This window comes from Notolepis coatsorum (assembly GCF_963971535.1).
Source record: "Notolepis coatsorum genome assembly, chromosome: 7".
NCBI lineage: Eukaryota > Metazoa > Chordata > Actinopteri > Aulopiformes > Paralepididae > Notolepis > Notolepis coatsorum.
Window position 1 is genome coordinate 66,561,814 of NC_140171.1, and position 15,552 is coordinate 66,577,365.

The 15,552-nt window shown below is 42.6% G+C and overlaps 1 protein-coding gene across 1 annotated transcript; it reads right to left on the reverse strand.

Moving 5' to 3' along the window:
* Nucleotides 1-435: 435 nt before the first annotated feature.
* On the reverse strand, nucleotides 436-15,131 carry unc93b1 (unc-93 homolog B1, TLR signaling regulator; the record flags this gene model as incomplete). The annotated part of the gene is made up of 13 exons (XM_084318301.1): nucleotides 14,928-15,131; nucleotides 14,422-14,541; nucleotides 14,154-14,295; nucleotides 13,371-13,524; nucleotides 13,022-13,183; nucleotides 12,755-12,884; nucleotides 12,510-12,603; nucleotides 10,116-10,240; nucleotides 9,040-9,222; nucleotides 8,590-8,863; nucleotides 8,233-8,351; nucleotides 8,000-8,122; nucleotides 436-699 (listed from the first exon to the last, which is right to left on the reverse strand). Exons 2-13 carry the CDS (start codon nucleotides 14,539-14,541, stop codon nucleotides 436-438), a joined length of 1,890 nt encoding a protein of 629 aa, XP_084174427.1. The 5' UTR covers nucleotides 14,928-15,131.
* Between the last annotated feature and the right edge of the window lie 421 nt (nucleotides 15,132-15,552).

Below are 15,552 nucleotides of genomic sequence, written 5' to 3' on the forward strand. Positions count from 1 at the left end.
GACCGATTTAATTGGCTGATATTGGCCTATCAAAGACATTGGCGTGTTGGCCGATAGGTGCCGATATGATTTTTTTTTACAGAACATAATGAGAAAAATCACTACTAAAATGACAATTACCTACATATAAAGATATGGATAAGCCCTAAATATCAAGTATCAGTCTGGCTCTAATATACAAGAAACTTGAACTTGAACCTGATGAGTGTTGCCACAAGTATTGTTGCATAACTAATTAATGTCCTTCTATATACAACGTGTACTATATATATATATTACAGTATGACTCATCTTGATCATGACTTATTTGTAACCAATGTATCAATATTCTAGCAGGGCACTTCATGGTGTCATGAACACTGTTACCTTACTTCTTCTCCTTCTCTGCCCTCTACAGACCCTTTCCTCTCCTCTTCCCTCCCTTCCTCTCTTCTATCATCCCTCATGCTCCTCCCTCTCTCCCACCCGCCCGCAGTTGTCATCCCCTCTCCGACGACGACCCCTGGCCCCTTCCCTTCCGGCTCTGGGCGAATCAGATCCCTGGGATCCTGCATCCACGCCACAGTCCTCCCTGTTCTCTGCTGCTGCTCCTCCCTCCTCCCCCCGCTGCTCTTCATCCTCGTCCTCATCCTCCACAATGCTCTGCTCTGAGTCAGACTCGTCCGAGTTGTCCTCCTCCAGATAGCGGTAGCCCTTCACCTGAGGAAACAAATGGAATGATATGGTAGTGAAGGATGTTCTTTTGGCTAAACCAAGGTTCCTATTATGAAGGTTTGGTGACCGATGTGGAAGTCAACCACTACTGCAGTGCTGACTGCGACCAGCGCTCTAAAGTGTGTTGCTTTTTCAGTATAATCCTGGCCCCAGCACTGTCCTGTGGGCGCTGAATGTCTGAATTGTTGTTAAAGAGGACATATTTTAGTCCTTCTCAACAAGTAAATACAGGTCTTTGAGGTCCCCTAAACATGTCTTTGAAGTTTTTTTGCAGAGCAAAAAACCCCATTAGGATTATGCATTCTAGCAGCCCCTCCGTTTCAGTTCTGTTCTCAATGGGCTGTTTCTGTGCCTGTAACGAACAACCTGCTTTCTTTTTCTTTTTTTCAAATTCTTTATTTTCTCTTTATTTTTTTTTCATAGAATATAAAACAAAACATGACAGCACATAATACAGTAATAATAATAATAAACAGAACACCAGACAATAACAATAGAATAACAAATATAATACAAATAATAAATACAGAACCTAAAAAATATAAACAAATTATATGATCACAAACACCACAAAAGACATTGGACATTTCCCAGGACCAACATCCCAACCCTATTGTACAAGCCCTTTGGGCTTCGTTCCCTCCTAGCACTGTTTTTTTTTTTTTATAATGTGCTAAATAAATAAACTAAACTAAACCCTGCTCCGCTGCTAGATAGTGGCCTTTACTTTATCGGCCGTTGCGACCCACAGCTCAATGCTGGTCTGTCCCACCCCAATTATACGTGCAGTAGAGATTTCCATATAGATGATATCCAGTAGTGTCAGACACCAATTAATCATTGTGAGTTATCAGGGTCTTGGACAGAGAAACGCAATGGTTTGAAAGCTCGGCGTTGCTAATAAACATTTAAAATCATTTTTATAAACTGGTCAACACAGCTTTATTTTCGGCATCAGGCAGCTAAAGCTGTTTTGAGCAGTGTTGACCAGTTTATAAAAATTATTTTAAATGTTTATTAGCAATGCCGAGCTTTCAAACCATTGCGTTTCTCTGTCCAATACCCTCGTGCAACTGTGAGTACCTTTGAAATTTCTCTGCGATACTTGTACAACGAGCGTTTCGTGGAGGACCAGTTCTTCAGAGTTAATTATGGGATTTTCCTATGAAGGAGCAAGGGACTGTGGATTCACTCGTCCAAACCCTGTTGGCGTGCATCACAGTCACAAAAGGGGCTACCCCATAGTATGAACTCCCCTCCTCTCCCATTGAGGAATATTAACAGGTTTGTGACCAACAAGTAGTTGTTGGTTATGAAAAATTGGAGTGTCAAGTTGCCATGGGCATTTGACAGCACAAGACCTCTGTACATTACGCCATGTTTGAAATACGTGGGATATGATCAGTCCATATCGTAATTGGCATTTTATATAGGGATATTGGAGTATACTACATCCTGTAGTCTTTGTGGTAAGACCACTGCTGCTTCTAAGGAGCGCCAAGACACAGCAATTTCAGGGTCAAATCAGCTTATCAGGGGTCTCAGCGAGGAGGACCAGAAATACAACTTAAAATCGGGGATTGCCGAGCCCCCATCCTGTTTCCTACGTTGATTGGTAGTTCTTTTGATTCTCAGGCGTTTGTTATCCCAAATAAATGTAGATATCATACGTGGGATATGATCAGTCCATATCATAATTGGCATTTTATATAGGGATATTGGAGTATACTACATCCTGTAGTCTTTGTGGTAAGACCACTGCTGCTTCTAAGGAGCGCCAAGACACAGCAATTTCAGGGTCAAATCAGCTTATCAGGGGTCTCAGCGAGAAGGACCAGAAATACAACTTAAAATCGGGGATTGCCAAGCCCCCATCCTGTTTCCTACGTTGATTGGTAGTTCTTTTGATTCTCGGGCGTTTGTTATCCCAAATAAATGTAGATATCATAGTTTGTGTCTTGCGCAAGTGGTCTATTGGAGGAGGCAGGGGGAGCATTGAGGTAACAAAATGTATCCTAGGTAGTATGTTCATTTTGATTATGGATGGACAGGCCTGTAAAGAGTTAGGAAGGCTCGACCATCTATCCAGATCTTGGTGTATTTTATGTACCTGTGAAGTTATATTTAGTGGTAGGGCTGGGCGATATAACGATAACGATAAATATCGCGATATATTTTAATAATAGATATCGAATATCGAAATTAAAAAAGAATCGAAAAATCGTTTTTTTTTTTTTTTTTTTTTTTTTTTTTTTGACCTGCAACAGGGCAGTTTTAAAACCAGAGACAGTGGACAGACTTGTCTTTCTTGCCTGCAACTTAAAGTAATGACTTTGCTTGTCCAAATGACAATACTGACCAAATTGAGATGTATTTTTCTCTTGTCCATTTATTTTGTTTGCTTTCTAATTTAAAATACAGTTTGAAACCGTCTGTACACAGTAGGCTATGTGTGCTAGCAGAGCTAGACTCCAGTCACGAGTCACGGTGCACATGTGCGGTGGTTTGTCCACCAACAAAGCGCCAAAAGATCGAAAATAAACTAGCAGAGCCAGAACTGTTCAACTCCCCTGGAGCCACAGCCAGCAGAGAAGCCGGTTTACTTTAGCTTTTAAACCAGCTGCAGCCTGAGAACTGGAGTGTGAGGGGATGTAACACTAAAGATGGTGGCAATGACAAAGAATTGCTGCAAAATAAACATACATCTGTTGTTAAAAAAAAAAAAAAAAAAAAAAATGTAAAACAATTCGATAATTATCGATATTGAGAAATATGATAACATTATCATATCGTTATCGCGATATGATTTTTTTCCATATCGCCCAGCCCTATTTAGTGGTCTGATTTAGTGTGGGAAAAATCTCTATGCATACTGGGGTTGTAACAATAAGTACTTAAAATGTTCAACTATGGCAGTGTTTCTCAAAGTGTGGGGCGCACCCCCCAGGGGGGGCGCAGAGGCATGACAGGGAGGTCCTTGAGATAAAAAAAAATAAAAATTACAGATTACAGAAAATTATCACTAAAGTGCTATCTGTTGCCATATTTGGATAAGTTTGACCATTTCTCAAAATCTGAAAATCATTATTTAATAAAACACAGAAAAGGATCACCAAGTTACTCTGGATAAAAAAAAAACTTTACAGACAACATTGAGACAAAGCTTCCTGACACATCTCCATCCAAACTCTTGGAAGAACTCATTGAAATCTCATCTGATACCACCTAGAGAGCTAGTTTCAGAGTGTGGTGCTGAGTACCAAGTATCTCATGATGCAGCAGTTAAGGTGTTGATACCATTCAGCACCACATATCTGTGTGAAGCTGGCTTTTCATCCATGACAGCTCTGAAAACAAAATATAGGGCCAAGTTGAGCCTTGAGGATGACATGCGTGTTGCCTTGTCAAAGACTGACAGCAATAAAGACTGTTTGCTTATTTCCTATGTTTGCTTTGTAAATTCCCAGTCACTGAGTGAAGATCTGCTGTTTTGCAAATATGAAAGGTCACGATATTGGTGTTATTTCAATAAATTTAAACATGGCCCATTTCATGACTATTTTGTTGGGGCGAGGGGGGGGGCCAAAATATTTTGGTCCACCAAAGGGGGGCCTGACAGAAAAAGTTTGAGAAGCACTGAACTATGGGGATGTCAGCCGGTAGTTGCACCGCTTTGGCCAACTCATTAAGAGGTAGACAAGCTGATTTGGGCCAGTTCATTTTGAAGCCTGATAATTTACCGAAGTCATCAATTATATTAACACGTTGAGTGCCAGCAGGGGGCGCACGATTTATCGCTTGAATGCCAGCCTTTTTGGACTGCTTTTACGATATTTCATGATTTTCACAGAGCTATTTCTATATTCTATATTATGGCTATGTGTCTAATACGCCTATCGCTTATCAATGACTTGCTTGCAGTCAACATGTATGCAACGGATTGTTTTTTCATCTGTACATTTCCGTTTTATACCGTTTTGAAAAACGAACGTTTTTGGAAATCTCTAGGGGGAAAAAAAGATTCCGTGATAATAGCTCTTTACTGGAATACACACAACACGTTGTCATTTTCCGGCTGATTTATGAATTGTTTTCAAATAAACGCTAGATTATCGATAGTATATGTGTACTTATGCACGCTAGAGAAGCGGGCTGAAAAATCGATTATCTATGCCCTGCCTGGCGCTAACGGCACGCACACACACACATAGGAGACACGTTGTGGAATGTGTGAAAGAAACATCCGATTACCCCGAGACTGGTAAAATAGATTCCTTACCTCACATCAGATGTTCTGCAAAAAGATTATTCCAATTCCTGATCAGAATAATTCCAAATATCCAAATATCGATCGCGTTTATTGATCCAACGATCCAACCTCGAAACACATATTCCACGCTGCTCTGAGTGTCCACAATGAATCCAATCGTCTCCGGTTACATGACTGAGAAGTAAAATGTGGATTCCGGGTTTTTTTCCCCCAATGCATTTCCATTGAGTCCAATGGGTGCATTACCATCCGGGAGACGATAGGGGGCGGTATTATCCCTGTTCGAGCTCATAGACAGTCCCAATGATAACGTGAGGCTAGATTGATGAAAAATGAATGGATATCGCTAATAAAAGCAATAACGAGATTTCTCGTCCCTGGCACGCAACGCATGGCATGAAATCACGAGATTTCTCGTGGCTGGCACTCAATGTGTTAAGTAACTTTGTGGCTGATTGGGAGGGGTCTTTCTGGGAGGGGTCTTTCATAAAAAAAATTAAGTAATCCACTTAAAGAGCAATTTTGTGTGTTGTATCTAGAGCTGCCGCGGTATCGGTATTACCGCGGTATCGCTGTTACATCATGCCCACCGCAGCGTTGGGCTGAATACCGGCATCACTGCTGTTTTTTATTATATTATTATTATTATTATTATTACGCTCTCGTTGGGCTTGCGGCTCTGCAGATATACCCTACTTCTCTGTCGAGATTCCAAGCGACCCTATTGGGTACCAGAAAAGTCACATGAAACACTGCAGACCACTGATTGGTCAGAAGAGATACGCGTCACATGCTTGGAGCATCTTGCAGTGCGTTTACTTCCTGAATCTCAGCCATCACAACACGGCTAATAGTACGTTAGCTCCCACCGGAGACCGGAGTGGATTACCGACGCCGTCGCTCCTCAGGGAACGAGGCATAATGATTTTACTGCAACGAAATGTTATAATAAAAGCCCTTCGTTCTATACACTTGTCTGATTGAAAACTTTATTAACAGACCGCAGAATGGGTACAACTCGGCACGCTCTGAGCAAAGAAAGGAACTTAGATATTAATTGAGTAACGCTTGCCTTGCTATGTGGTCCGGTAAATACGAACGTGTAACTATACTAACGTTAATGCCACAAATCGAATGCCTTTGTAATCATAAGTAGTAACGTTATAATAATAAGAAGAAGAAAGGGTCGGGGGGGTAACCGGCGGGCGCGACACCGAGGGGAGACTTCGAATCAGTGTTTCACTTTTAATAACGAATGCGTGCATGCCGAATCCCAAACAATATTCATGCTGCAAAGTCATCCTCTAAAGATAGACATTTAGACTAGAGGCAGGCTATATGCTATATAAAGAGTAGACTACAAAAAAAATGCATTCAAACTTTTTTTTTTTGTGTGTGTGTGTGCGGTAATACCGCGGCGGTAGGAAATATTTTGCAAATGTGTGCGGTAAGGAAAACATGAATACCGCGGCAGCTCTAGTTGTATCATTGATTATTATAGGGGCGATTTCTTCTGTTTGCCTAATAAATTGGGCTAATGGTTGGACGGAAAGCGCAAATAGTCCGGGGCTCAGAGGACAACCCTGCCTAGAAGACCTAGAGACCGGGAAGAGTGTGGAGCATATTTTGCCTGGCATTATCATTGCTGACGGTCTCTGGACCCCTTTGGAGGCTGGGAGGAAGGTTCCAAAAGAGCCCCCCATCCAACACTTGCCAAGAAGTCTGCCAAAAAAAAAAGATTAGAAAGGGACGGCCACACAAGATGTGGCCAGCGAGATAACAAGAGGGCCTAATTCAGCCCGCTGGCCCTACTTTGGGCAGCGCTGCCCTGGCACTGAATCAGGAGGGTTGGCCAATCAGAAAAAATGGATTGCGATATTATCGGCCTACCGATATTGGCATTAAAATGTGATATCGGAAATTATCGGTATCGGTTTTAAAATATATATATATATTTTTTTACATTTATTTAACCTTTATTTACCCAGGCAAGCAAGTAAGAACAAATTCTGATTTTATTTATTTTCAAAAGTATGCATAATGTTGTGTTAGTTAACCCATTCTCCGCCACCACTTTGATTCGTCCTAATCCCTTCTCTGCCAGCTCTATTTGTCTATGGATATGTTCACCTACTTTGCAGGGCCATAACTTTTTAAATTGTATTGCTAAATTGACATTACTATGGCCCATTCAACATCGATTAGCTATTGTCAGATAAAAAATTTCAATTGTACAAGGTCCTAAACGTCATGACTCATCATCTGCTGGTGACCGGAGGGGGGGGGGGGGGGGGGGGGGGGTCGTTTATAATGCAATGACCGACGTTAAATGAATCATGTAGTATGGGTGATATGTTGATCATAGCAGTTTGTATGGATAATAATAATCAAACACGCTGAAACTCACCGCAGCTTCCTCTGACTGTTGGGTGATCAGCGTGGAGCAGAAAGATCGCTATTATGGGATGTTGATCTAGACGAACCATTTCCGGGTTGTATAATAATATATACGTCCAAATAACGTTGTTTATTGAGTTATGGCAACCGATCGATTATCCAGTGTGTCAAGATGGAGTCCCGCGAGCGATCGCGAGTGGCGGACGGAATAGGGGTGACACCAAGCACTTCCGGCCCCACTTCCGGTTTGGCGATCGGCCACCAGGTGGCGATATTGAACCGTTGGAGAGTTGAGTGGAGATCCCCAGCACCCGTCAATGATGCGTCGGTGAAATATGATTACCATGACAGATTTTTTAAATATTGATCTCTATGACGGCGTAATCCGTCATTGGCAGATTAAGCATGGCGAGGAATGACGTCTGAATCCGTCATTGGCGAAAGATGGGTTAAAAGATATATGTAATGTTAATTACGTGAAATTATTCCGTTTTTTTGGGGGGGGGAAACCCTGCATATATGGGTATCGGTTGATATCGGTATCGGAAATTAAGAGTTGGACAATATCGGTATAGGTAAAAAAGCCAATATCGAACATCCCTAATTGCGATTGGTTACCTTGTGCTGTGGGCGGGGGATCCGAGGCAGTCTGAAAGGCACCTTCCTGGCCAGGCGACGCTCCATCACCCAGTAGCAATAGCAGGCCAGTAACAGAGTAACCAATAGGATGGAGAGTTTGGCCTAAGGAGGAGGAATGGAAGGACGTGAGAAATATATTATATAGTTCCCAAGTTCTTCACCAGGACAGGAGTGACAGGAGTGTACACACAAACACACAAACAGTCACATACCCTCATGGGCAGTCTGGACCAGAGGTAGACTATGAAGATGGCGATGGCCTGCCACCAGTGGTAGATGGTGTAGACAAAGTCCAAACGCTCCTTATCCTCATACAGCATACCCAGTAGAACTGGCCCACGGTGAGGAGGGAGGAGAGAAGCGGTGAGGGGGTGAATACACTCCTGTGAGTCTGTATGTATGTATGTATGTATGTATGTATGTATGTATGTATGTATGTATGTATGTATGCATGTATGTATGTATGTATGTATGTATGTATGTATGTATGTATGTATGTATGTATGTATGTATGTATGTATGTATGTATGTATGTATGTATGTACGTATGTATGTATGCGTGCACTCACTGCTGAGTCCAGTCTTGTTAAGGGCCGTGCCAAGGCCCCAGAGTACAGAAAAGACCAGCAGAGGCCCCAGGAGGCCCGGGGAGCGTGGAGGTGGAGCCCACCACATCAGCACTACCACCAGCACCAGGTGCACGGCCGCGCCCCCTAGCAGACACAGCCAGCGTGGAAAACGCAGGAGGAGGAGAGAGAGGGAGGAGAAGAGGGAGCAGGAGAGGCCGTAGACCACTATCAGGAGCCAGAGATGTTCCAAGCCCACTGCACACACACCATATGACTAGGAAAGGAGGAGGAGAGAGAGAGAGAGACCATGGATTTGTTAAATGATCATTCAGCAAATAGTATTCGATAGTTAGTCATACGGAGAGAGAACACTGGCTGACATGTAACAACCACAAACGGAAAAGGAAATAGTTATTTTCACATCAACGCAGGGCAGTGATGTGTCCATACCAGGGAGAATCCAGTAACAGCGAAGACCATCTCAAAACCACTGTAGACGAAGAAGGGGCAGAGCAGACGGAGGCGGTAGTCCCTCAGGTGTTTGAAGGGCAGCTGGAAGATGTTGCCCCAGCCAATGCTGCGGAGGTCTATCTCTTCTGTTGGACGGTAGGCAGCGCCGCACAGCACCAGGAACTGCAGGGGAGAGACAGAGCGATCCATCTCTTTTGTATCCTGCCGAGTGATGTTTTCTGATGAGCCAGCCATGTTTTACTGTGATCATTTGGGAAGCCGGGTGCAGAGGAGAAGAGGGCTAAGCAGCCATGTTTTACTGTGATCATTTGGGAAACCGAGTGCAGAGAATAAGACTGTTTAAATCAAGACCTCAGGAACATTGATGTACATGGCATTATGTGTATGTAGAGGGATGAATGTGGTTTAATGTCTTGCTGTACTGCATGTCCTGCTGTACCTGCAGGCCTGTCCTTGTACCAGGCATGTCAGTACATATACAGTACTGTGCTGTCGACCACTGTTACCAAGACAGATGACTATACGTTCAGTGTAGCCTACTTGGTGAATAAAGTGTTACTGGTAGGGATGATGGACATGATAGGGATGATACATGATACCGTTGGCATTTTACTATTGGATAAATCCCCCACCCCTCTCCCACTCCCAGTTTACAGGGATCATGGTGACTGATGTTATGATTCAGAAGGTGAGCTTACAGTGATCATGGTGACTGATGTTATGATTCAGAAGGTGAGCTTAGTGATCATGGTGACTGATGTTGTGATTCAGAAGGTGAGCTTAGTGATCATGGTGACTGTGATGTTGTGATTCAGAAGGTGAGCTTACAGTGATCATGGTGACTGTGGTGTTGTGATTCAGAAGGTGAGCTTACAGTGATCATGGTGACTGTGGTGTTGTGATTCAGAAGGTGAGCTTACAGTGATCATGGTGACTGTGGTGTTGTGATTCAGAAGGTGAGCTTACAGTGATCATGGTGACTGTGGTGTTGTGATTCAGAAGGTGAGCTTACAGTGATCATGGTGACTGTGGTGTTGTGATTCAGGTGAGCTTACAGTGATCATGGCCAGGAATGCGAAGGCCATGAGGATGCTCTCCACCTGGATGAGGAGCATGGAGCGAGGCAGGCTGACCAGCACCGTGGTGTTGAACCCTGGAATAACTCCACTGATTTCTGCACCTGAAAACACATGTGTCACAGTTGATGAGTGGGGGTGAAGGCAAACGTTTGAATTGGGCAGTGAAAAGGAAGAAAACAATGAGAGTGAAGGTGGCTCATGTGTTTAAGGGGAAGTTCAGACTGTGGTGTAACGACAGTAACTGCTGCTTTATGAAAAGACACAGAATCACACTGTAGCACTCAACACTTTGATGAACATTGTTACTCAGCTGATAGAGTTGTACTGTACATACTGTACATGTTTTTTAAAAGAGAATTTCATCATTGGCTTCATGAAACCATGTGAGGTCAATGCTGTAGATATAAGGGGTCTATCATTTAACCCCTTGCGACCTACATTAGCCCTTTGGTGGAAGGTGGGGGCAGGGGATCATGAGAGGGGGACACAAGGTCAACAGTAGATACCACATAGACGTGTTATAAACCCTGAACACTCATCCACCAGGAGGCTAGGACCCTGAACACTCTTCCATGAGGAGGCTCGGACCCTGAACACTCTTCCATCAGAAGGCTAGGACCCTGAACACTCATCCATCAGGAGGCTCAGACCCTGAACACTCATCCACCAGGAGGCTAGGACCCTGAACATCCATTTGAGAAACAACTTACACAGTGTGAAATTATTTTCTGTTCATCAAAAGGTAGAATATATAATGTTGTCAAACAGCAACCTCTAGGCAAAATGTGACAACATGGTATTGGTGCTTTGTTTAGTTTTTTTTTAAGATTTCTTTTTAGCGTTTTTCCAGCTTTTTATGGTCAGACATGACCGACAGAGGAGAGGGAGAACGGGAGAAGATGTGGGGGAGAACATGCGGCAAATCCGTCCGGAAGCGGGAGGTGAACCCAGGTCTACCACCGTAGGTCTGCGTCGCAGTATGCGGTGCACCACTCGAGCACCCCTACAGTTTTTGTTTTTGTCTGATGTCTGGTTTGGATTTTAATTGTGATAGGGGAGGGGTTGCTACTGCTGGCCACACCTCAGGCTCTGTCAAGAGAAATTCAGTGTACAATAAGTTATTAAACTCCAACCCACACGTCAGACCAAAACAAAAAAGTAAACAGAGTGCAATACCTTAACTTATTCCCCGCCAACAACAAGTTTACTCGTTACTGGGAGCCAACGCTTGAACGCCAACAAGTATACTCGTTATTTGATAGTTTTTCCTTTTTTTCCGATATTTGTATTCATTATTCATCCAGGGACCTTGGTGTTACCATAGGGAATGAGTCTGAAATCACCAAAGTGCAATACCGGCCGCATCCAGCTAGACGGCGGTATCAAGCACCCTTTGTAACCTTGTATCTTGGCCTGTGTAACGGCCAGATGTCTCCAGCCTCACTTTTCCTTGTCGGGCGAGTGGAGCGGTTCTCCCGGTTCCATTGAAGTGCGTCAAATATCCGCGATCCATATGTTGTGGTGGGTTATGCCGTGGACCAAATGGACATCGGATGTACCAGATGGCGATCAAACAATTGGAATATTATTTTTGGAATACTCCCGATCACAGGTAAGGACTATCTGACGTAAATTTTAGCTTGATCCTGCAATGCTTTTATACCGATCGGGCTGATAAGCATTTAGTGTTCAATACGAATGCCGTTACTGACGATCAAATAATCAGAAACACCCCCCCCCCCCTTTCATGCATTCATGATGAAACATAATACCTATGACATAGATGTGATTTGGGAATAGTAGCGTGTACAGGCAAGAAACGGCAACGTCTATAGTAGAATTGACATATAAGGCTATTACTCAGCCTTTTGGGAATTACCCCAGACCACGCTATAACGATACTTATATTCACCACGGTATAACACTGGAACGTATGGATGGAAAAATTTATTCTTTTTCACATATTGAACGATAGATAGGTGATGTTAAATGGGCCATAGTATTGTATCCATAGCTATAATATAGAATATAGTTATAGCTCTACAAACAAGGTGATGCACTCCTATCTTTTAAAGCGTGGCAGTGCTAGAGCGGGGCCCGACTAATTCCCGGCGGTCAATGAGTTAATAATAATAAGCACTGTTTGACTGCCTTACAAACTGGCTGCAATTGTAGCTTACCACCACCGGTATGACTGTGTATGAACGAATAATGGACTCTGTGAAGCGCTCTGAGTCAGAGAAGAGCGCTATATAAATCCAATCCATTATTATTATTTATTTATTACAAAAGTTATTAGCTTTAATATGTAATACACATTGTGTTTTGAATGTAGACAAAGTGGGAATAGAGTTGAAACAGTGTCTTTACCACAGCTCTGGACCCTGAAGAGCGTATGATTGTAGTTGTGCAGGATCCGGTGGAGAAAAAGTCGCATGGGGAACTCCGCAAACACAAAACTCAGCTGAGGGGAAAGAAAAGGAAGACACATGCAACAGTGCTTTTTGTTTTGTTTTGTTACATTTATTGTGAATACTTGTGTAATTCAGCGGTGATGTGAGCGTACAGGAAACTTGAACTTGGAATATTGTAGAGATGATAACTTGAAGACTCACATGGAAGATGATGTAGAAAACAGATTGGAAAACGATGATGTAGCTGTGACACGCCCCTTTTGGCAGTTTCTTCTGCTCCTGAACGTGCTCCTCCCTATAGTTGACATACTCATAGTACTGTTGTGCCATTCTGTGTAAGGTAAGGTAAGGTAAAGTTAGGTAAGGCAAGGTGTTGCTAATTCCTACTATGTTGTATGTGTGATTATGTTTTTACTATGAAAATGCAGCACAGAGTAACTTGAAGTTACTGTATTTCCCTTTCCTCACCTAGTGATGTAATTCCCCAATGAGGCCCACAGGGGCACAATGGCTACACCAATAGCAACGGCAGATGGAACCAGGGTGTAGTAACGCTCCCAGTAATTGGTAGAGACAAAGAGGGCATAGATCCCAGATGCCAAGAACATCATCCACTTAGTGCCAAGGAACCTAGATAGATAGATAGATAGATAGATAGATAGATAGATAGATAGATAGATAGATAGATAGATAGATAGATAGATAAATAGATAGATAGATACACTTACATCTGTGGGCCTGTACAGTGTGTGTGTGTGTGTGTGTGTGTGTGTGTGTGTGTGTGTGTGTGTGTGTGTGTGTGTGTGTGTGTGTGTACCTGATGAGTACAGGGGTATAGAGCAGGCCTACGATGGGGGTGACATTGATGCCCATCAGCATCTTCTGGTCAATGTCCTCCAGACCCAGGTTGGTGTACTTGACATCCCGGTAGGTCACGTCATAGTGTAGGATAAGCTGCATCTGCAACAGCCCTAGTCTCACACACAGGAATCATAATCACAAACCCATTATGAAAGAACAGTATTTTTTCTGTCTCTGAGACTCTTTCTCTGTCTCTCACATACAAACTTTTCATTTCATGCTCCATACTGTAGTTACCTATGTATATCGTTTGGCATAGTATGGTCTAGCACAGTGGTTCCCAAATTGTGGTGCGCGCATCACAAGGGGTGCGTGAGCGCCCTCTAGGTGGTGCGTGACATGAAAAGGCTAATGGTGGTAAATAAAAAGAATTAAAAAAAAAAAACATATTTTTTTTTACAATAAAATGTCATACAAATCTTAGTCAAACCTTTAGTATTATGGATATTAAACATGCTGGCAAAGTACATGCATCCATGTTGTCGTGAACATTTGAATTAAATAAAGAAATTCCCTATCCATAGTCGCCGTGGGAAGAGATAAAATAAAAAATAAAATCTGTGCACGGAGACCAGCAAAAAAAAATTCGAACAGAAACCCATTGGGGGGTGCGTCAGCTAGGTCGGGAGGTGATAGGGGGTGCACGGCCAAAAAAGTTTGGGACTCTAGCACATAATGTTTTGACAAGCATATATCAAAATATATATATATTATTTTTTTTAACCAAAAATATGCCTACCCATGTAAACACTATATACGATCATGCCTCCAACACTGGCTGCCAGGACATTCTTTATGACTCCCAGCCTCTTCCTCCTGTAGTACTTCCTCTCCTCCTCTTCCTCATCATACTCAGTCTGGGGGCCTAAGAACTCCTCCATCTGACAGAGAATGGGAGGGAGGTGGCTTTGTGTTAACCACTGATTATTTCTAAGGATATTTTGCAATTATAAGAGGAACATGTGATTTACTAGAAATGTATTGTAAAAACAAAAACTCCCGTGTACCTGTCCCTGTATGTTGCCCTCTTCGCCGACATTCAGCAGTTCATTGATGTTGCCATTGGGGGGCACCACAGGCTGCACCACAGGCTGCTCCACAGGCTCCTCTGAGTTAGCTCTTTCCATCTGGTGGAAAATATTAAACTATTTTATGAATTAAAAAAAACATTGCATTTATTCCGCTGAAAGGGTGGGGTTTTTAATAAAGATTAAATTAGTTACTTGTGGGCATACAGATGAGGTGTGTATTTTGAGCTGATAAGTGGGTAACGTTGAATTGGTTGTTAATTACTTACCTAGTTAAATAAAGGTTAAATAATACTCGTAAGGAGAACACCGCTTACTTAAATGTTTAATCCGAGTTAACTGAACAACAAAAACGTTATCTTCAACAGGATTTACTATCATTATATTTTCTAAAATTCAAAGAGGAAGTCTTGATGAACTATGGCCTATATGCCTGTTTATCCCACCCTTTATGCCCGTGTACACGATTTAAAAAAAAAACTTACCCTGGGGTGCTTCGCTCGTACCAACTTGACTTGTATCTATGATAGATAGCCGTGTTACTGTTCGTTCTAAGGTTCGACGACCACTCGTCAAACTACTCACTTCATTATCTGTATAATTTCGGTTCCCCTTTCCACCCCGCCTCATAAAAAGGACATTTGACGACATGGGAACGAGAAGTGAAACTGAAACCGTTCTTGTCTCCTCCAACTTCCAAGGAAACTATTAAAAAAAAAACGGGGGGAAGAGTCATCTCGTCAGAATACCAGTGTAATATGTTCTGCTTGGTCACGGTGGCAGTTCTATTTGGAAGATGTAACGTTGAATAATACAATTTATTATACTAGCTGTCGTATTCGATTTAAAGAGAATAATCTTCAGGACGAGGAGATTGCATTAAGATGTTTATTCAAGGTAAGCATTAAGTAATCATGAGTGTAACTCCATCCACGGCTGGCAGCCAACTGGCTGTCAGGACCCCTTGTGCAGGTATTCATAATAGCAGGGTGCGCCTGGCGCGCCTGTCGTAAAATGAGATATTCAAAGCATGAATATTACATCCTCCTTCTTTTAAAGAAAGCTTTATAAGCTATGAACAAAATTGAAATAAAGAAGGTTGTGCAATAC